Source organism: Falco naumanni, chromosome 1, assembly GCF_017639655.2.
Source record: "Falco naumanni isolate bFalNau1 chromosome 1, bFalNau1.pat, whole genome shotgun sequence".
NCBI classification, from domain to species: domain Eukaryota; kingdom Metazoa; phylum Chordata; class Aves; order Falconiformes; family Falconidae; genus Falco; species Falco naumanni.
This window is the reverse complement of record NC_054054.1, coordinates 126,457,360-126,477,332: the sequence shown is the minus strand read 5'-3', so window position 1 is coordinate 126,477,332 and position 19,973 is coordinate 126,457,360. Positions and strand designations below refer to the sequence as shown.

Below are 19,973 nucleotides of genomic sequence, written 5' to 3'. Positions count from 1 at the left end.
TCACATCTGGAAACTTGGAGAATCTGTGCTTTCTTTTAGCTGAAATATTGCAGATGTAAGAGTCTAAATATTGCTGTTGCAGGGCCAGTTCAGTTTGATGATGTGCTCTCCACCAAGGAGAAGAGAAACAACTGGGAAAAAGATGTTGCAAACACAATTATTGTTCCTGAATTGGAGGTGAGAAACTTGCTGTATGAAATTTCAGCTGCTGTGTGCAGTTCAAAGTTGACTAACTTGGAAATCTGACCTGCTGTAGAGTATCTGTGCCACACTTTTCTCCCAGCTATTCCTAAAGCCAAGCCATCTATGACACCACTGCAGGTTCACTTCAATTTGTAAGGGTCAACCAACTTTATTCTGTCTGTGGAAATGAGTATCTGAGACTAGAGTTGTGCTATGATGATTTTGTATACCTGGAAGAGCAGAAGTGTCTCGGCTCAGTTGAATGTATTTGTCCAAGTGAGGATTAATTTGGAACAACTATATGCTATCTGCCTTCCCTGGCACCCACCACCATATACATAATCTCAAGAATGGAAGACCTGTGAGTTGCATGAACTGGAGAACTTTATGGTATAAACAGCTGTCTTGCAGTATGTTTTATATGCCTTTTCTAGGAGTTCATCTTCTGCTTTGACATGCTTGTGTCAATTGGTCATCATAGTGTAAGGGAAATAGACTCTAGTGGAGGTTCAACATGGCAGGACACTGCCAATTCTGATACCTTTTTTTTTTTTTTTTTTAATGCAGGATTTGGATAAGAAACTTCTGAAAATAAATAGACAAATACAAAAGGATGAGAGAATTTCTTCCAATCCAATAGTGAAAATAGTGTATGGCGACCCAGTCGCTTTCCTGTCCCAGCTGCCAAGGGACAGTCACATACATCATTCCAAGATGTGGAGCTGCCGAAAGAGGGTTTCGGTGGAGAACTTGGGCCATGTAGTCCAGCAAAAGAACGCAAAGGACAATGTCCCTCTCCTTTGGAAGTTTCTGCAGAAGGTGAGTGTGACAGAGGGATGAGGGACCACGACGTTCAGAGATCAGTTTGCAGAATCACAGTCTGGTTGAGGTTGGAAGGGAACTCTGGAGGTAGTCTGGTCCAACCCTGCTCAGGCCAGTTGCCCAGGACTAAACCACTGCTGGATTATACAGTGTCCTTGTCCTCATAACTTCCTATAATCTTGAGAACTGCATGTGTAAAATATTTTTTCTTTTAAACATTTAAAAAGTAATTTCATAAAAGTATTCAAAAATGGTTTGTCCAACAACAGCCTTACTCGTAGACCCCCTTTCCTCTTCTCCTCTTCCAGGAAACAGAATTGAGGCTGGTTAAATTCCTACCAGAGATTTTGGCTCTGCAGAGAGATTTGGTGAGGCAATTTCAGAACACCGCTGATGTCAAACACTGCTCAATCAGAGACTTCCTCAACGAATGCCCCTCAGGTGAGAAGACTGCCAAAACTGTAATTAGTGAAACAAAAAGTGCTGGATAGTCCAGTTGAAAACAAAGGTGAAAACTTCTCTTGATCTTACAATCTTAAGCCCTCATATTTTCCTTTTAACTCCCATCCAAATGATTGGAGACCTTAACCCTTGAGTTATGCTTGGAAAAGTCATCAGGTGACTTTAAAGATCATTTAAGCACAGGAAGATTGCTCACAAGGGCTGGGAGCTCTGCTCAGAGATAGGCAAGTTAAATCCCTCAATGCAGCAGTGGGTACATTGAATTTTCAAGCTCTGCCCTAGATCAGGGCCTGCCTAAAAGGTGGAATAGATGTCCTTCCCTTCCATTCATGAGCAGCACATGGGCATTTTGTGGCAACTCCTTCAATTGCACTTAAGTACAATTACTTACTTTTTTAAGTACTTACAGAAAAGTACTTAAAGGTTATGCAGAATCAGACTGAGGATCCATCTAGCCTTGTCACCTGGGCCAACAGTAGTCAATAGTGGAAGAATACAAAGAAACAGAGCAAATGACTCAGTTTGATACCTAATGGTATTTAATGTCTGTTTAGTCTCTTTGGATCTCTTTGAGCCGTTGCCTAGAGTTCAGTGGTGTGCTTTGAGAATTCTTGTATTACAGAGAATCACGGTGTTGCCAATGAAAGGTGTTTCAAGGATTTGTCTTTCTGTTATTCCTCAGATGTGATGAGGGACCTGTTACAGAGGAGAGTGAATGTGTTTCTGTCTGTTTGGAACAAGCTGAGAAGCTCGCTGGACACCAACGGTGAGTAGCTTTCTTTGCCAGCATTGTTTCAAGAGTGATGGAAGCGAGGGCTTGCCAGTTGCCAGACCACGCTCCTCTGCTACTCCTCTTTGATAGTTCACATTCCTCCCGTAAGTGATGCTGAGGCATATCCTCAGAACTGACCTTGGCCATTAAAGGTTTAAGATCTAGGTGCAAACAGAAGAATTTGTTTCCCTCTTATAGTATTCTCACCTGAACTTGCTCCCTTTAGTGCTTATATGTAATGGAAAGAGCACTGCTTTTCTCTCAGGTTCTATACTTTCTCCTGACCTGGGTCAGCTCAAGAGAGGCTTGGTCATCATGGGCTAGCTTTAGGCGGGCCACCTCAGGCAGTCTTCTCTGCCTTTTATTTCAGGGGAAATTAAGCTTCCTAAAGGCTACTGTGATGCTGACCTGACCCTGGACATCAAGCTTGAGGTCCTTCTGCCACGTCGACAGGGGCTGGGTCTCTGTTCCACAGCCTTAGCCAGTTACCTCATTGGTCTGCACAATGACTTTGTCCACTCGGTGAACAAACTCATCAAGGAAGACGATAGGTATGTTGCTATTCCAGCTAGGCGTTTCTGGGGGCTCTGTTGTATGACCTGCCACCATGCAATCAGCTTTCCCTCCTTCATAAAGGCTCCTCGTTCTAAGTAGAGGCTCTTTTCTGTTCTGCAGGTACTTGATCAGTCCATCAGAAGTGGCTGACCTGCACTTGATCAGCTATGAAGTTGATAGAGACCTGATCCCTCTGATCTTGTCCAACTGCCAGTACAGCATGGAGAAGGGAGGGGAGACGTTGCAGGACTTTGATCTGGAGAGGATCCAGCAGCAAGTCATCAGCAAGTTCCTGCAGGGGAAACCGCTCATCGCCCTAACGGTAGGACAAGGCAGCTAGCTGTGTGTTCTGTAGACAGCTTCTTGGCTGGTGCTGGAGCCCTGCAGAGGTTACTGCAGCTAGGCATGCACTGCAGCAGGGTAAGCGATGTTACCAAAGCTTTACAACCATGCGTTTCCCTCCTGACAGGGAATACCTACCCTTGTGTACAGGCATGATCGCAATTATGAACAGCTGTTTAATGATGTCAGGAATAAGCTGGACCAGGTGAGTTTCTGCATTGGAGGAAATGGGGCAAGCATGTGACCCCTGGCAATCCTGAGAAACGCTGGGTTTGTGTTCTGTCACTTGCCTTGTTCATCTGAAGGCTCGTCTGCTAATCTCCCAGCATGCCTTAAATAAGTACAAACTTGCCTTTTGTCAGTCAGGATTTAATGAGGAAAGGGATATAGTTAAATATTTTCGGTTTCCTAAATCAGGGGCTCTGCCATCTTCTACGACTTTAGCAAATTGAGCAGCAATAAGGACTGGCTCTAGACTAATACTAGCAACTGCTTTGGTTTTCAGAGTGCTCTCCCCAGTTCTGTGATGAACATGATCACCGGGGAACTACAGTCCTACAGTGATGTCTGTGATGCTCTGTCTGTTACTGAAATTACCTTGGGATTCCTGTCCATGGCTGGAGAGAATGCTGAAATGCTTCTGACTGACTACATTGAAAATGTTCTGCAGATGGGTGATCAGACGAACCCTCATGTACTGCAGGTGAGTCCTGAGAGCAAAGCTCTTGTTCTTACAGGGTAAAGTCTACACTGGTTTGTACTAAATCGAGCCAGTCTGATCTCCAAGCTCAGCATTAGTTCAGCTTGAAAAATATATGTGATAGAATTCTCTCTCCACCGTATTCAGTGGTGAGGGGGAAACAATTTTCCCTTCCCCTGCAACCAGCGTTTGCAAGGTGGAGCATCTAATGGCTTGTGATACTCAATAGGTTCTTGCAAAACCCAACAGAGAAAAGTCAGGCGCAGGGTGAGTGTGGAAGGTGAAACTCTTCTCTGTGGATCCAGGCTCTTCTGTCAGCACCAGGAAGGATAATTCTCAGTTGAGTGTCAGCATAACTAGTTGCAGTGCTAAAACTCCGAAAAGGGAGAACTTTCAATTATGAGTCAGCTTTCAGTGACACTGGCTTGCCTGGTGCTGAGCAGGATTGAAAATATCCCTTTACCTCTCAGAAGTGGTGATGGGGGGAAGGTTTTATCTCCTAATGATGTGTGAAAAGAGGTCCTGTACCAGTGGCAGCAAAGGCACTGCATTATAACAAGCATGTGTGACATAGCCCTATCACTTTCCCACTCCCTTTCGTGATACCAAAAGGATGGATTATTGAAGGCAAAATAAGGAAGAGAAAGAATTCGGTATTGCTTCTCCACCCAGGTTAAAAGGGCTCGGTGAGCTCCCTGCTGAACTCTTTGTGCCTGCATTGCGCTGCAGTTTTGACCTGCATGGGCAGGGCAGGGTGTGGACAGGTTCCTAAATACATCCCTTACATCCAGGTTCACTCCATATATCTGTTTTTCTTTCAGGCTTTCAGACGATGTCACCTAAAGCACAACATAGCACTATGGCAACTTCTCTCTACGCGCAAATCTGAGCAGCTTCTGCGCCTCAAAAGGGTAAGGTGCACTGATGACTTAAGTGCCTAATCAGCTGTTTCCTCTTCTCAAAATGAAGTTGCTCAGATGTGTATGGTTGGTTGTTTTTCCCCTCGCTGCATTTTTAGGATCCTTTTGTAGATGTCAGTACAGTCTACAAAGCTGAGCTCACCCCAGAGATGGCCAAGCTCCTCAACACCTTCCTTATCCACACAAGGCTGGAAACCTTCCTGCAGGAGCTCCATGAAATTATAATCTTGAAGCTGAGACGTGTCAAAGATGTGGATGAATTAAGACCCACATGGAGGTAAGTTATGCAGCCCAAACCAAACACAGTTGTTATTAGCTTGAGCTTTTCTGTCTCTGAAAATGCTTGTGATGGAAACTGTTCCCTTGGCAAATGACTGTCATGATTGACACAAAGCAGAATCATCAACACTAAGAATATGCAGCTAGTTCCAAGACACACTGCCTGTTTCTGGCACGTATAACTCTTAATCTTACACAAGTTATTTTAGGAACACTGCTGGAATATACCAGGAGCTGCTGTTCATGGGCGCTAAAGATAAATGCGAGCACTTCTGGAGCTGCTCAGATGAGGACACTTGGCTTTCCATGCGCACAGCTTGGCCCTAACAGCTTGGTTCTGACCTGCAGCCTCCCATTTCTGGGTCCTTTAGCCTCTCTCTAAATCTGACTGGCTGTATAATCTTTCTTATTACAAGAGACACGTGTTAAAACTCTGTACTTAATATTAGTGTACAAAATATTATGTGGCAATTGTAGTTTGCGGTACATTATCTATTAATACTACTTTTTGCTCTGTTTTCTAGCCTGAAGGAATCACTTATTCCTTACCTTGACGAAAAAGAGTCTGAGTTAGCTACAGAGCTGCAGGAGCTGTTCCCAGATGAGATTCTTCTCTCTCATGCTACTGCTACATGGCGAGCAGCTGCGCTCTTCAAAAGGGAGCGCTGGGAGGTCTAGGGTGGGCCTACGACCCCCGCCCCCACCCCCCACTGCCGCGGCCCAGGGCCTTTGTGCCACAAACAGAGGGTCTTGGGGCAACTCTGGAACCTGGGCGAGCTGTTTTTTGGGGGTTTGGTGTTTGTTTTGGGCTGTGTTTTTACCGACTCCAGTACCAACAGCATGAGGCAGAGTCTGGGTGCATTCATGCAGTGGAAGGATGGTGGAGGAACAGAAGGCTGCGTGGCAAGGCAGAGACTTTGGAAAAAAACTGCCTGAAAAAGATGAAGGATTTTTTTAAAAAATAAAGCATCATTCTGTGATCCTGGGAAAGGCTTTTTTTTTTTTTTTTTTGCAACCTGCATTCGTTTTGCCACTGCTTGTCTCTGCCAGGCTCCTCGGCCTGGCTGCCCTGGCTGCTGCTGCGGGGCCCCGCTGTCCCGTCGCCGGGGCTCAGCACCGCTGCGGAATCGGGGCCGAGCTGGCCAAGGGCCGAGGCTCTCCCCGGGCTCTCCCCCCCGCCGCCCGGGAGGTGTTTCCTAATAAAGCTGTTTCTCGAGTCTCGTCCCGCCTCGTTCCACGCCGCGCCCGGAACCGCCGTTCGCCGCCTGCGTTCCTGGGGGGGCGCGGCCGCGGGGCCTTCCGCTCGCCGCCATGGCCGAGCCGCCGCCGCCCGCCACGCTCCGCCGCTGGGAACGGTAACGGCGCGGCCTGCGCATGCGCGGGGGCGGTGGCCATGGCAACCGTGCGCGGGGTCGGCCCGCGCCTCCGGCCTGGGCCTGCTGCGGGAGGCCGCGGGGGTCCCGCGTCGCTTCCTCTGGGGATCGGGCCCGCCGCGGCGGGGTCCCCTGCCCTTCCGCTACCGGGGCAGGCCCGGGGTGCCCTGCCGCCCCGCGGCCCCCTTCACCCCGCGGCCCCCTACCCTGCCGCCCCACGGCCCTCATGAGGCGACGCGCACAGAGCGAGGGCCGTTGCACCCCCAGAGGCAGCAGAGGGGTTCCTCTGTCCCCACAAGCCCTGGGGTCGGTTGGGAAGAGCCCCCCGGTGTTCTGCCCCCGCGGTTGGGGCCATGGGGGCAGGGGTGGTGCCAGGCCGCGGTGCTGGGCCTGGAGCTGGGCAGGACGGGCACCCTCCTCACGGTGGCTCTCTGGTCTTTCACTAGAGAGCAGGCACGGTTGAAAACCAGCGTGGTAGAGGAGGACACTGAGGAGTGGCAAAAAGATTCACGTTTTACAGGACTGGAGAGAGTGGGAGGTGTGGACTTATCTTATATCAAAGGAGATGACACCAGCGCCTGCGCCTCCCTGGTGGTTCTCAGCTACCCAGCTCTTGAGGTAACAGCACGGGAACAGTTTCACCCCTTCCGTCCAGGTGTGCGATAACGGTTTTTAGAGAACACTTACACAGAGGCTGTTACCTGTTGTGCCTCTGCCTTGCAGGACATCAGTAAGTTATCGCATGTATGTTCAACAAAGCCTCCAACTGTTGGCAAGAAAAATGAACAGAGTAAAAAATACGTTTAAGGATTTGGAGAGAAGTTAAGAAAGATGTGATGCAAATTGCTCCTAATTGCAAGAGTTTTGTAGGATTACTGGGAATTTACAAGGTGCGGAGAGATAGCTTTAGTATGCGTTCAATTTAGTTGGTAAATCAAAAAATACCGTGATGAGATGTAGTCTGTGGTCAGGCACAAAAGGCTTTAGCTGGTTTAGGTATGTGTTGGAAATAATCAGTCTCACCCACTACCCAGAAGGAGAGAAAATGGACCGTTGTTATTCAGTGCTGATTGAGAGGAAATTAAAGCATTTGTAGCACTCAAACAGCAGATGCCTTGTTTGGGAGTTCTTGCTAGGAATCAGCTAATAATATGGGATGTAACATGTAAAAAGCCTTTTCAAAACTGCTGAGGATCTCACATCCAACAGTCATTTTACTTGAATTAATAAAGATTTTTGGTCTCTTTCCCAGCTTTCAAAATGATATAAAAATTGTCTTTCACTGTAAAATCTATAACAAGCAGAGAAATAAAGCTGGGATTTTTATGAACTGAATTTAAAATCCTGCCTTGATTCTTGACTTGTCCTGCATGATTGTTTGGGTTTTTTTTTTTATTGGTCCTGTCTTACAGAGTGTCTTTTGGCCTATCCCTGCACAGAAACAGACACCCTTTGATAGTGCTCTGACTAGGTGAACTCTGAGGTGCCCCCACTGTCTGTTAGAATAGCTGCTCTAATTTTGTTTCAAAGACTTCACTCTCAGGCAGGGTATGATAGGTGATGTCCAGCCCTCTTCTGTCAGCAAGTGCATTATCCATCCACTTCTCTGAGTGAGAGACTGACACAACCCGGTGGCCTTGGCTTTGTGGGAGAGATCCAGAAGCAGAGTATTTTAAAAAAAGATGAGAATAAGGGATATAAACCAGAGGAGATGCCTCTGAAACAGTCAGGATCTAACCAGCAAAGTCCTGAGGGTCATTGTCTCTGCGCTGTCTTACTGCTCCCAGGTGCTGTATGAGGATTGCCGGATGGTGGCTGTGAGCGCCCCGTACGTGGCAGGATTCTTGGCCTTCCGAGAGGTCCCTTTCCTGGTAGAAGCTGTTCAGAGACTTCAGCAGGAGGAGCCCAAGCTCAGACCTCAGGTGTGACGTATTTCTTTGTCCCAAGTTGAGATGTCACGAGGGTACAGGGTGCTGCTGAAAGGGGTTCTTCTCTCTCCTGAGACTGTGGTATATGGCTGTTTTCCACTGGCAGAGCAGAAAGTGCGGTGTCAGAGTTGTGTTGAGGCATCTATTGCCCTTTCCTGAGGGAGCAGGGATACTGAGCCCAGAACAGCCAGGCCTTGACCATGGGAGTCCCATTCTGCTTGCAGCACCAGTGAAAAGCGCTGCCAACCGCTAAGAGCTCACATTGCTGATCATAAAGGTATTTTCCAACCTAAATGATTCTGTGACTGTGATTTAGTCGGCTGTAGGCACTACAGGAAGACACTTACAGAGAGGAGTAAAAGAACTGAGAGAGACTTCCTCACAGGGCCAGCATCACTCTTTGCTTATTGGAGTGGCTCTCAGTGCACAGGAAAAAAAGTTGGTTTTTTTCTTTTTTTTTTTTTTAGGTGGTACTTGTAGATGGGAATGGCCTGCTCCATCCAAGAGGTAGGACTTTACTGGAGAACCCTGGCCTCCAGGGTCCCTGTACTGCTGCTTGAGATTCCTGTTCTCTAGTGTCCTGCAGTTACAGTGACTTCTTGTTGGCAGGATTTGGTGTGGCCTGTCACCTTGGAGTCCTGACAGATCTACCGTGCATTGGAGTGGCCAAGAACCTCCTGCATGTGGATGGCGTGGTCAGGAATGAGCTGCACAGAGAGCAGGTTAGGCCAGGCTGGGAACTTTATTTCCACTCTTTAATATGTGGCTGTCCCAGTTCTCTTGGGATATAAGTACTTCCTAACAAACTGATCTTGCGTGTGTTTATCCCTAGATTCGTTCCCTGCAGAGGGGAGGAGATACATTCCCACTGACAGGCACATCAGGGAGAGTCCTGGGCATGGTAAGCTGTGGGAAGTTTCCTATTTGCTTGGCCATCAAGTCTTCCAGCTTTTTGTAGCTGAGAGCACTGGAGAATGTTGTCTCGAAAGTGGGACTGTCTCAGTGATGTTAGTTCAGTGTGAACAGGTGTCTGGTAATGCTGCTTTCCCCTTTCTGTGAGCTCAGACATTTGTAGGAGTTGGCAGTTCAGGTGTTGGATACGTTCACGTTCATGGCTATGGCATCTGAGGTGCTGTGCTCCAGCACCCCCGTTCATGAACCGCAGTCAAGGAGAGGTGCCAGTTCTGTAGCAGCTTGCCAGGATGCAGTATGGGAGCAGCTGGCTCACAAGTGTGCTGCACAGGAAAGGGGCAGGTGTACGAAAGTTCCTGCGTCTGGTGTTACTTCAACATAGGCCGTATTAGCAAGTCTCTCTGCTTCCCAGAGCAGTGTGAGGCATTTTAGGAGGGGCCACAGTGGTCCGTAAGGGCAAACAGTCCCTATGAGGAGATACTGGGAAGTAGAAGAGGTTCAAGAAGGCTGGGGGTTGCCAAATATGGAGCCACCATCCCACCTTCTGAAGGCAACTGCCTAGCTTATAATTCATCTGCCACTCTGTATTTGTTAAAATAAGCCTCTTAAGTATTTGATTTTTCTTGTTTCTGAACGCACAGGTCCTGCGTAGCTACAACAGCTCTAAGCCACTTTATATCTCTGTGGGTCACAAGGTGTGCCTGGAGACAGCTGTGCGCCTGGTCAAGTCCTGCTGCAGGTACCGGATCCCGGAGCCCATCCGTCAGGTACAAAAGCAAGGGAGCTGAGGAAGGGGAAGGCAGGCAGTGGAGGGGGCTGTGGTTGCCAAGCCTGTGGTGATATTTTGGAGCCTCAGTTTTCTACTGACTCCAACTGGTGTTCTGCAACTGGCACCCTTCCTGCTGGCCTGTTTTCCCCAGCCTGCTGTGGTGTCATTTACAGGTCCTTCCTTCTTTCTTGCTTGTTCTTATGACACAGTGCCCGGAAGCACACGCAGCCCTTACTGCACACCCAGCCTGCCTGATTTCTTGGTTCCTCTCTGCAGGCAACTTTTGTGATGCTGGTGTTAATACACGGGAGCTGGAAATGCAGTTTTCCTGGGCACTTTGAGCCTAGCACAGACTGCAGTGCTGCTCCTCTGGGCTTTTCCCTGCTGCTGCACTCTGTAAGAGCTGCAGCTCTGGGCGGCAGCCAGCCAGTAGGTGACAGCACTGGATCACCGTCAGTGAGCCCAGCTGCCACAAAAGGCTCAGTTTCAGACTAATTAAATCACAACGGGGCTTGAGGAAAGGATCCGGAGAAGTGTAAAGCCTCTGGGACTTCTGGCCTGACAAGTGCTTCCCTTCTCTCAGGGTCACCCTGCTGTTGGTGGCTCAGGCAGGCCAGACCCAGCGACTGCCCAGGGAGCAGAGCCTGCTCAGATACCCATGTCGGTAACGTTGCCCTGGAACACACCGTTCGCTTTGCTGCACTGCCTGCTTGTCAGGTGTCTGGCCACCTTTGCTCTGCAGCTCCTCGGCGCAGCACTGAGGTGATCCTGCTGAGGGCCGTTACAGTCTCTGCACACAGCAGCTTCTCATTGGTACTGCAGCGTTTTCTGGAAACAGAGTCTGGAGTCTGTGGTTATAGACCAGACAAAAATCTAACACCTTAAGAGCAAAACAAACCTTGAAGTGTCCATACCAGAACTGGAGTTTCTGATCTCATAAACCACTGCCTGCCAGACGGGAGTAGGCTGATAGATCTTCTTATGTAATCTCTTCCAGCAAGGGACAGATGCCTCTGCAGAGCTCTGAGCTAGCTGTGCATTTTGGCATGTTCAAAGGAAGGGGGAAAAGCACTCCCTTTGGAAACAAAAAGGTGTCTTGGAGCTTTTCATCACCCTCATTTCATTTCAGGCTATCTCCAGTGCTTGTGTTCTGAGACTCTTCCAGTTCTCTGACTGCGACCTTTATTTAGAGTGATGGATTGAATGGTTGTCACTTTCCTTAAAGAGAGAATAAAAATCTAAAAGGCAGTGTGTTTACTATAGAGATAGAGGAACGGCAGGAGATAAAGACACTTAAACGATTCCATAGGACTTCTCCCTGGCATAGTTCCTCTGTATGGTAACTATCACGGATTCTGACATAGGACTGTGCTGGAAGCCTCAACTCTTGAGCTCTGAAAGCTGGAGTTAGGAAGTAGAAGGCTGTGGGGAATTCTGCCACAGATGGCTGACTTGGCCTTTTTGCTACGTTGTGTCCCCAGAACAAGCTTGCAGACCTGATGGGTAATGTGCTTAGAGCTTTCCCAGTGTTGTGAAAGACTTCTGGATCATGAGCTCTTAGTTTGTGTGTTCTGGTAGTCCTAGAAATATGTTCTTAAGATACCTCAGCTGCCCATACCTTCTTGAGGCTGTGTTTACAGTTTGTATGAAGGCAGTATTATGCTGCAGCGTGTGTAGTGCTGTGCAGCTGTTGGGGGAACTTAAACCTTCTACTTCCGCAGGGGTATGGCTGGCCAGTCTCTGTAGGGTATGCTGTGATTCTTGGGCATGCAACAGCATCTAGGCAGTGATCAGAAATGGTTTGATTTGCATTCAGCCCACAGTGTGGTCGTGTTGCCAAAGGAACTGTGGCTGTGATGCAGGTGAGAGAAGGGATCTTTGAGAGAAAGCAGAGGGAAGTTCGTTGTCACCTACAATCAGTATTTACATCCCACTTAGTCCTTACATCACATGTAAGTGCAAGGGCAACCTGGGAGAATTTTGCTTGCCTGAGGGTGATCTCTGCTGAGCCAGCTTGTGAGATTCTGAGGTTCTTCTGCAGAGATTTTGTCACTTGGAGCTGCCCAGACAGGGTTTGAAGGAGGCAGGAGTTGTCATCCCAGAAAAATAAGCAAAGCATTCAAACTGAGAGGCACTGGAACAATACCAAGCCCTCCTGAGAGCAGCTGCCCTTGCTTACTTCTGGCAGAGGTCAGAACCCCTCTCAGGTGTTTGCCCACGCTTCAAGCCAGCTCACACCCAGGATCCCCATGCGCAGCGGGGAAACACAAGCTTTTAGCACTCTCCAGCTGACAAGGACTGCGCTGGGACTGATTCTTCTGCTCTCTCCCTGTTTCAGGTTCCTGGCTGGCTGCACACCAGCCTCCAGCTCGCTTGTTGATCCTCTTAGCTCCAGCTGGCACCTTGCCCAGCTGGTTCCTGCTGGCTCAGGACGTGGCTGATAGGACAGCCTGATGTTGCCTCAGCCCATCAAGAAGGACAGAAGTAGGCCTGCCCAGAGCTGTGAATTTCTGCAGGTCACTTCATGTGAAATACTAAACACTTGCCCATAGGAGAACTGAGAAATAAGCCATCATCCCTCTCCTCAGTGTGCATAGCTCCTGCTGCCCAGCAAGGAAATCAGCAACTGATACCCTGAAACTGTTAAGTCCCTTTGGATGTACCACTAACTGCAAGCTTGCTGTGTACACAGAGATCACCACTGCCCCTCATAAAACAGGCAAAGCAACAGTTCCAGACCCTAATGCCAGCACTAGTCCCCTCTGAAAATAGAAACAATCTGTGAGGATTATTACGGGACAGTTATCCATCTTATTGATTAGCCTCTTGGTTAATACGCTGGGTTAAGCTGTCTCTCAGCAGAACATGGGTGGGGGTTTTCTTCCTCAGAAAAGTGGTTTGAAGATGTGACTCTTGCTACCTTGGTCTCCCAATAGGGACTCTATTGAACAACCTCCTTCCCTTGTTATAAAATACATCACGTAATCTCTTATCCTGGAGTGATCAAAGTTATTTGTCAGTTCAGTTATGAAACTGTCCAATTATAGAGCGAAGGGGAAAAAAATCTCCCAAACAAACCACACCTTGTGTAACTATTTTTCATTCTCGAGCCTGCAGAATCGTTAAGCAGTTGTGGAGCTGCGTTTCCAGTGGTAAGCAGGCAGAGCCTGCACCTGAGAGGTCTGACTAGGAGCAGCGAGGATGGGAGGGGTGGTGGGAAGCTTCTTGAGGTGCGGGAGAGACTCTTCAGAAGTAGCATAGCGATAACAGTAGCAAATGCTTCAAGGACAGTCACTGGGGATGCGTTAACCCACTTTATTAGCATGATCATCATATGCTGTGAAGCTTTTCCAGCTGGGAAGGTCACATACTGCTTTTTAAGTGGAGAGAGACACTCTGCCTTTGAGGTGGGGCACAGCAGCTGTTCTAAAATATCATAGCATAGCAGTGTTTTTGAGAAAGGTAGTTTCTAAAAAAGAAAAAAAACACTTTGAGGGAGTGTAAAAGTCAACTGCCAGTTCATAAAAGTTGTCCAAGAGCCCAGGATCTGCATGCTTGTGATAGCATCTAAGTCTTCTGCGAGCATGGTGCAGCACTGGAAAGCTGAACAGTAACACTTGTGGGGGACAAGGACATCCAGTAAATGTCCAGCAACGCTTTCTTCCAGCTCTTAGGATTTCCGTTGCTCTTCTTCCTGCCCCGCTCTGGCCACATGCTGTCTTGCGTTGCTGTTAAGACACAGCAATCTAATTTTCCTGGTGAGCTCAGGAGGACTCCTGTCACAGGATACTGTTATCAGAAGAGGAAGGGAGGAACTGGACACTTGCATGAGGATGGCTTTGATGAGGTGATGGCTCCAAGCTCAGTTTCAGATGAGGAGGGCAGTGAATTGTGAATTTTCTAGAGCCTCAATGTTACTCCTTTTGGTTTTGGTACTGGAAAGCAGAGCCTAGCGCATGGATATGGCCTGGCATGTAATTTGCTCCTGTTGTCTTCCTTGTCAGTTTTGCCTTTGGACTGCAATGGAGCCAAGGATGTGTGTCCTGGTTTCGGCTTGGATAGAGTTAATTTTCCTCCTAGTAGCTGGTACAGTGCCGCGTTCTGGATTTAGTATGAGAATAACTTCGATAACACGCCGATGTTTTAGTTGTTGCTAAGTAATGCTTACCCCAAGTCAAGGACTTCTCAGTTTCCCATGCTCTGCCAGTGAGGAGGGGCACAAGAAGCTGGGAGGGAGCAGAGCCAGGACAGCCGACCAGAACCAGCCACAGGGATATCCCACACCATAGAGCTCAGTATATAAACTGGGGGAATTGGCTGGGGGCTGCTGATCGCTGCTCAGGGACTGGCTGGGCATTGCTCAGCAGGGGGTGAGTAACTGTTGTGCATCACTTGGTTTTCTTGGGGTTTATTCCTCTCTCTCTTTTTGTTATCTCCTTTTTCATTACAGTTATTATTATTATTACATTTTACTTTATTTCAGTTACTGAACTGTTCTTAACTTCACAGGATGGGTTTTACCTTTTTCCAGTTCTCTTCCCTATCTCACTGGTGGAGGGGAATGAGCTATCGGCTGCATGGTACTTAGTTGCTAGCTGGGGTTAAACCACAACAACGTGCTTGTGTCTTGTCTCTGTTTGCTTTTAGTGGATGTTTTAACCTGCTTTAGCTTCGTAATTACCATCACACAGCCAGCTCATCAGGCACATAGGCAGGATGAGCCAGGCTCTTGCCTAGGGAAAAGGATATGCAGCAGACGCGTGGTGTGGTTCTCCATCTGTTGCTGCATCATAGAACTGCTGGAACAGAGGAAGGAAAGGGATGGGTACAGGAATGGGCAAGGCCAGCTTCTCTCATTTCATCCCATGTGCTCTTGAGAACTTGCCTGCTGGATCACCAGATTCCCAAACTCTTCACAGCCTTCTCAGTGTTCCCCCTCTCCATTTACAGTTTCCTGTGGAGGGCAGAGTCCTGTTTCTCAGCTGATTAGTGACCAGAAAAGTTAATCCTTTGGGAACATCACAGTGTCACAGGTATAAAGACCATGGATGATCTTGGAGTGCTGTGAGCCAGACTGCAGCCTGCACCTGCTTGCAGTGCCAGTGGGAGTCCCTGTTAGCGTAGTCCTGGGACACAGCTTCTGTTTCACTGAGTATACAGTGAAGGTTATTGCAGCAGTTTCTGGGGCATTCTGCTGCTCTGGGACTTGTCAATAAAATACTCCAGCAGTTCCCCACCTGTTGAGGAGGGATCTATGAGCCACTGTCTCATGCTAAACTGCCTTGCAGTGCTGCAGAGATCTGCGCTCACAACCATATGGTTTTGGCACACCCAACAACTTTTGGGGTACCAGGGGATGTACTGCTTTTGTGCATCATTATATGCTGAAGGATTTTGGTAGCTTTGAGCAAAAGCATTGAAGAATATCACAAGAAATAGAAGAGTGGACAGAGTCCTGGGCTCAAGGGGAGTCATTTTTTTAGGCATCTTTACCTGTGAGCATTTTGCTGATGCACAGGAGCTCCTCAGCGTTACGGAGACCTGCATGTAATCATGGCATGTGATCCCTTTATGGAGTGAGGGTGGTGGACCAGCACTTCTTGGAATGTCTCCTCTTGAGGGAAGAGTTACCTTGCCCTCAAATTTCTAACACATCTATCTTTCATCAAATAGTGATGAGCTGTTGCTGGCGAAGGAGCTTAGCTGCTCGTTACATTTTCCTGCACTGCATTTGGACCTGCCTGCGTGTGGAAGAACTCATTTGGGCTGGTTCAAAGGATGAAAGCACTAGATCACTCTCAGACTTCCAGGTCTCCTCCAGCCTGGCTCTGCTGCAGGGTTCTTCAGAGGGGTTGCAGTGTAGAGATAAGGCACAATGGAGAAGCAGCCCATCACCACAGCAACTCTCCCTTTGCCAGTGAAACTCTCCCTTTGCTTACTAAGCCTCTGGAAATCCTTACTGTCACTTCCCTGGACGATGAGGAGGGCATCTTAGGAGCTATTGTGCAGTGTAGGTGTAAGGTAAGGGATTCTAGCTGGGTCAGTGCTTGCCAGAAGGCTCACTGCCCTGCTGTGTGTGCTGGAAGCCTGTGCGAGGTCATCCTCTGGGTCCCATAGGAACCCTTGATGAAGGGTGATGCACTCAGCTGCAGCCGGCACTTGTCGAGGAAGCCCAGTCTAGGTCCTGCTTTGGCTGTTCATCCTGCTGTGCTTGGGGTAGGTCAGGGCTGAGCAGACCTTAGGCAGCAGCTGGCAGGAACTGTCTGTGCCCGCTGCCTCACCTGCTTACTCCTGTGAGAAATGAAGGGGCAGACAGCAAGGGTTCAGCGAATGTCATTTCTGCTTCTGAAAGGGACTGTACTCCAGTATGGCTGGTCCATGACCCTCTTATTTCTTCTTTTTAAGCCTTCATTCTCCCAAGCAGCACGCAGTGAGGCACAGAAACCAAACAAGGAAAGAAGCGTGCAGGTTCCTTTTTGCTACACAGTCATACAAAAGCTGTTTGTGATGTACTGACATCAGGGCATGCAGGGGCATACGGAGATAACAAAGGGGAGGTACCAAGCAGGCTGATCAATCCATTTTCACTCATTTTTCTCCTTAATTCCAGGCTGATATTAGATCAAGGGAGTATATTCGGAAGCAGCTGTGTTCACCGCTGGAGGTCGTATCTTCTGGGCCCGAGAGGTAGGTGTGTGGGCAGCCCAAGCAGCTGCCTCTCCAAAGGGGATCTGCTCATGTAATGATCTTCAGTAATGGCATTAAGTGGACAGACGGGGTAACAAGGTGAGCTCAAGTGACATCAGGACATATGCTGCCTCCATAAAGGGTGATTTCTGGTGATTGTAGCCATGGTACTTCACACGTTTCTTCCACAGAGCACTGTGTCCTAGGCTGGGGAAGGTCGCTGGGGATTTGGTCTGTTTCCAGTGCCTGCGATAAGCAAAGCACTAACGCCTACAGGTGTGGCATGAGGGTGAACAGAAATATCTTGCAGGGAGCTGGTTCCTGCCCCCAGAAAGCAAGGGGAGGGTCAGACACCCCCACTTTTACATAATGTAGACCAGAGACCGCTGTTTGTCGGTTTAAATCCGTAGCAAGTCCACCGAGGCGTAGGAGTTCCATGTGGTGTTGCTCTGCTGCCGTTTCAGAATAGTTCATAGTCTGTTGTAGGGTTCCCCCAGACCCACACCAGTACCAGGCTGGACAGATACTAGATAGTCCTGCTGGAAGAGCTGCTTGGGGATGAACAAAAAAGCCCACTCTGCTCTGAGGGTCCTGATGGACCAGAAAGATTGAAGGCAGCTCTTACAGATTCCTTAGGACACCTGGACAGTGCAACTTACCATGCTCTGCTCAGCTCCTCTGTTCTTTGAGTCATTCAGCCAGAAGCAGAAGGGGTTTTCTCTGCTCTTGCAGTGGCAGTTGCACAGCGTGGCCAGGCCATGGGGGTACCCCTGTGCAGTGCCAGACTGAGTGTGCCCCATTTGTGCTAGAGCTTCATCTCTGATACCTTCCTGCCATGGCAGATGCTAAAGCTCACACAAAGGCTAGCAAGTTTGGGGGTCAGTGCAACAGAAAACCCAAACTTACCCATTTACGGCCATATATATCTCATAACCTGCATATCTGAGCCCCTTACCAAGTCACATAGTTATTTGCTCTTCTTGGTTTCTGCTGTTGGTTTTGGTTTTTTTAAGTCTGTGACCCTTCCTTGTCTTTGTTTCTAGCAGAAAAAAAGAAGCTGAATTGGATGATTAGTCTGATGCCAGAAGAAGGTGCAGGGCTCCTTTTCACTGGGATCTTCTCCTCCACCGAGACTGTGGATCTGTCGAATGCAACAGCCAAGTGCCCCCCCAGGGGAGAGTAGTGCAAGGCCGTGTCAGTCAGGACAGCACCAGCCACTGTGCGCAGTTCTGGTGGGCTGGCAGAGCAGCTTCTGTTCAAGGGTAATGTTTGGAGTGTACTTCTCAGGGCTGATTTTTGAATGTTGTAAAAATGTTTGTGTAAGCAAAGATGTACTTTTAAGTTTGCAACGACTTTCTTGAGTACTTGGGCAGTTGCAGGAGGTGATGTACAAAGAGATGCTGACGCACTTAACATAGTTACAGACTGTAGAGCTGGCCTTTGGCTCCCACCACACCTCTGTGGCACAGAGACTTCCCTTCTCATCAGTTTTGGAACAGCTTCCACCCAGCCCCTGCAGCCTGTACTCACATCCGCAGAAGCCCAGTGCGCAGCTCCGGCTGGTCCTGACAGACGGGCAGAGGATGCTGTGTTTCAGGTGGGCGTGTGACTCACGAGGGAGGGGTCGGAGCCAACAGTCTGCTTGTGGGTTTTGGAAAAGGCTCGGAGGTCTGAGCTCCAGAACCTGAGAAGCTTTCTGTCTCTTTGGTGCCAGTGGCTTCTGTGTGCCTGCTGCCTTGGTGGCAAGCAGTGGCTGCCAGCCCTCGGGTCACTAGCTGCGCTGGGCATGTGGTGCTCTCCCATTGCTGGTCTTGGTGGGGACTTGCTCTGCATTGCCGCTGAAGCACAGCTTGGATGGAAGAGCATTATGGTACCTGGACTCGCTCAGTGTTGCTGTCACGCCCTGTGCAGTGAGGGAGGCAGGGGGCTGAGTGCAGACCAGCTCTTCCTGAAGGAAGGATCATCTCAGGGGAAAGGAGAATTTCCCATCAAGGAGAATGGGGAGGGAGGTCCTTCCTAATATACAAATCAGTACAATCAATACAATCCACAGATCCCAGGCTTGAGGTTTTGAAGGCTGAGTGGACTGGGAGCACTCGTGTTAGGTCAGGAAGAAGCTCTCTGTGCCCAGTACGCTTGGACCAACACCCATTGATTAAGCCATTTGTGAAGCTTTGCTTCAGCAGCAGAGTACAGAACAAACAGTTTCTATCCCTGAATCAATACAGCAAGTCTTGTCCAATTTGCAGGGCTAAAGCTTTTCCTCCAAAGGTGTGGGTTCCTGGTTCTGTTTGGGAGGTCATTCCTGGCTATTTCCAAAGCACAACAGGAGCAGATACAAGAGTTCTTGAACACAGCCAAAACTCTGGCATATTGATTTCAAAAACCATGGCTGTGTGAGATTTTTAGCCTGAAGAGGAGAAGGGATGTTTTCCTGGGGTTGGAGAGAGGTGCTCAGGGTCAGGACTCCTGTGGTCTGTTTTAAATGCTGCCAAGCACTTTTGCATAAATTTATCTCACAGCTTTTGTGCTCCTTTCTTGCAGCTACCTTGGTCTTGGTGCTGCTTTGGGTATAGAGGACATTCAGCCCCTTTTGCATGTCTGTGTGGCATCTGCGAGACTGGAGTCTGGGCTGGTTCCTCCTTTGGTGCTACGCCCTGAGACTGGGTGGGAGAAAGGGCAGCAGCGCCAGGCTTGGCTCCCCGGGGCCTGGCTGGGGAGCTTTGTCGGGCTGGTCCTTGGGGGTGTTGAAGAGGGGGACGGGTGCTGACAGGGTGCTTCCCAAAAAAACCCTCGCTGACTGATAGGTTTTAAAAGACAAAGCCAGAAGCAGCTGCAGTTTTCAAGCCCCGAGAAGGAGCCTGCTGTCTCCTGGGGAACCTCAAAGCCATTTTCACATGAGAGTTTGTTACGTGGGTGGACAGAGACCAGGAAGGGAAAAACGTCGCAGTGAAGGTGTGCTCCTTTGATCCCGGTGGTGTGCGTGGGATCGGAGGGGCCGCCTGACAGGCCAGGGTAAGAGGGAGCGTTTGGGTTTGTTTCTGACAGGGGCTTTGGCAGGGGACGGGATGCGGGAGGCTGGTGGGCAGCCCTCTCCGGCTGGGGGGACATGAGGGCAGCCGCCTCGCCGGGCTCCCAGCGCCACGGATGCAGCACCTCTTCTGACACTGCCCTGGCCCCCATCTCGAGGGAGCATGTGGAGGTGAAGCCTCCTGAAAACCAACCTTGCTGCCAGCTTGAGAAACCGGTGAAACAACCGAACGCCATGA

At 49.1% G+C, this 19,973-nt stretch overlaps 2 protein-coding genes across 5 annotated transcripts in view; both read left to right on the top strand.

Moving 5' to 3' along the window:
- The window catches only part of RNF213 (ring finger protein 213), a 54,737-nt gene extending 48,760 nt beyond the window's left edge, over positions 1-5,977 (top strand). For both annotated transcript variants that reach the window (XM_040582174.1, XM_040582173.1), the window contains 11 exons: positions 83-177; positions 751-1,002; positions 1,314-1,446; positions 2,150-2,233; positions 2,610-2,790; positions 2,915-3,116; positions 3,264-3,341; positions 3,642-3,839; positions 4,658-4,747; positions 4,855-5,033; positions 5,560-5,977. In XM_040582174.1, coding sequence (XP_040438108.1) covers positions 83-177; positions 751-1,002; positions 1,314-1,446; positions 2,150-2,233; positions 2,610-2,790; positions 2,915-3,116; positions 3,264-3,341; positions 3,642-3,839; positions 4,658-4,747; positions 4,855-5,033; positions 5,560-5,713 — 1,646 coding nt within the window. In that variant the 3' untranslated portion in view covers positions 5,714-5,977. The remainder of the gene's footprint in view (positions 1-82; positions 178-750; positions 1,003-1,313; positions 1,447-2,149; positions 2,234-2,609; positions 2,791-2,914; positions 3,117-3,263; positions 3,342-3,641; positions 3,840-4,657; positions 4,748-4,854; positions 5,034-5,559) is intronic.
- Positions 5,978-6,036: 59 nt separating this feature from the next.
- Positions 6,037-18,053, top strand: ENDOV (endonuclease V). Of its 3 annotated transcripts, none has more exons than XM_040582182.1 (9): positions 6,037-6,390; positions 6,855-7,026; positions 8,196-8,330; positions 8,804-8,843; positions 8,946-9,058; positions 9,169-9,237; positions 9,890-10,015; positions 16,628-16,704; positions 17,751-18,053. In XM_040582182.1, exons 1-9 carry the CDS (start codon positions 6,347-6,349, stop codon positions 17,776-17,778), a joined length of 804 nt encoding a protein of 267 aa, XP_040438116.1. In that variant the 5' UTR covers positions 6,037-6,346; the 3' UTR covers positions 17,779-18,053. The 3 variants fall into 3 exon arrangements, with proteins under 3 accessions (XP_040438116.1, XP_040438115.1, XP_040438117.1); XM_040582181.1 differs by having other exon boundaries at positions 17,748-18,053; XM_040582183.1 differs by lacking the exon at positions 8,196-8,330 and having other exon boundaries at positions 17,748-18,053.
- Positions 18,054-19,973: the final 1,920 nt, after the last annotated feature.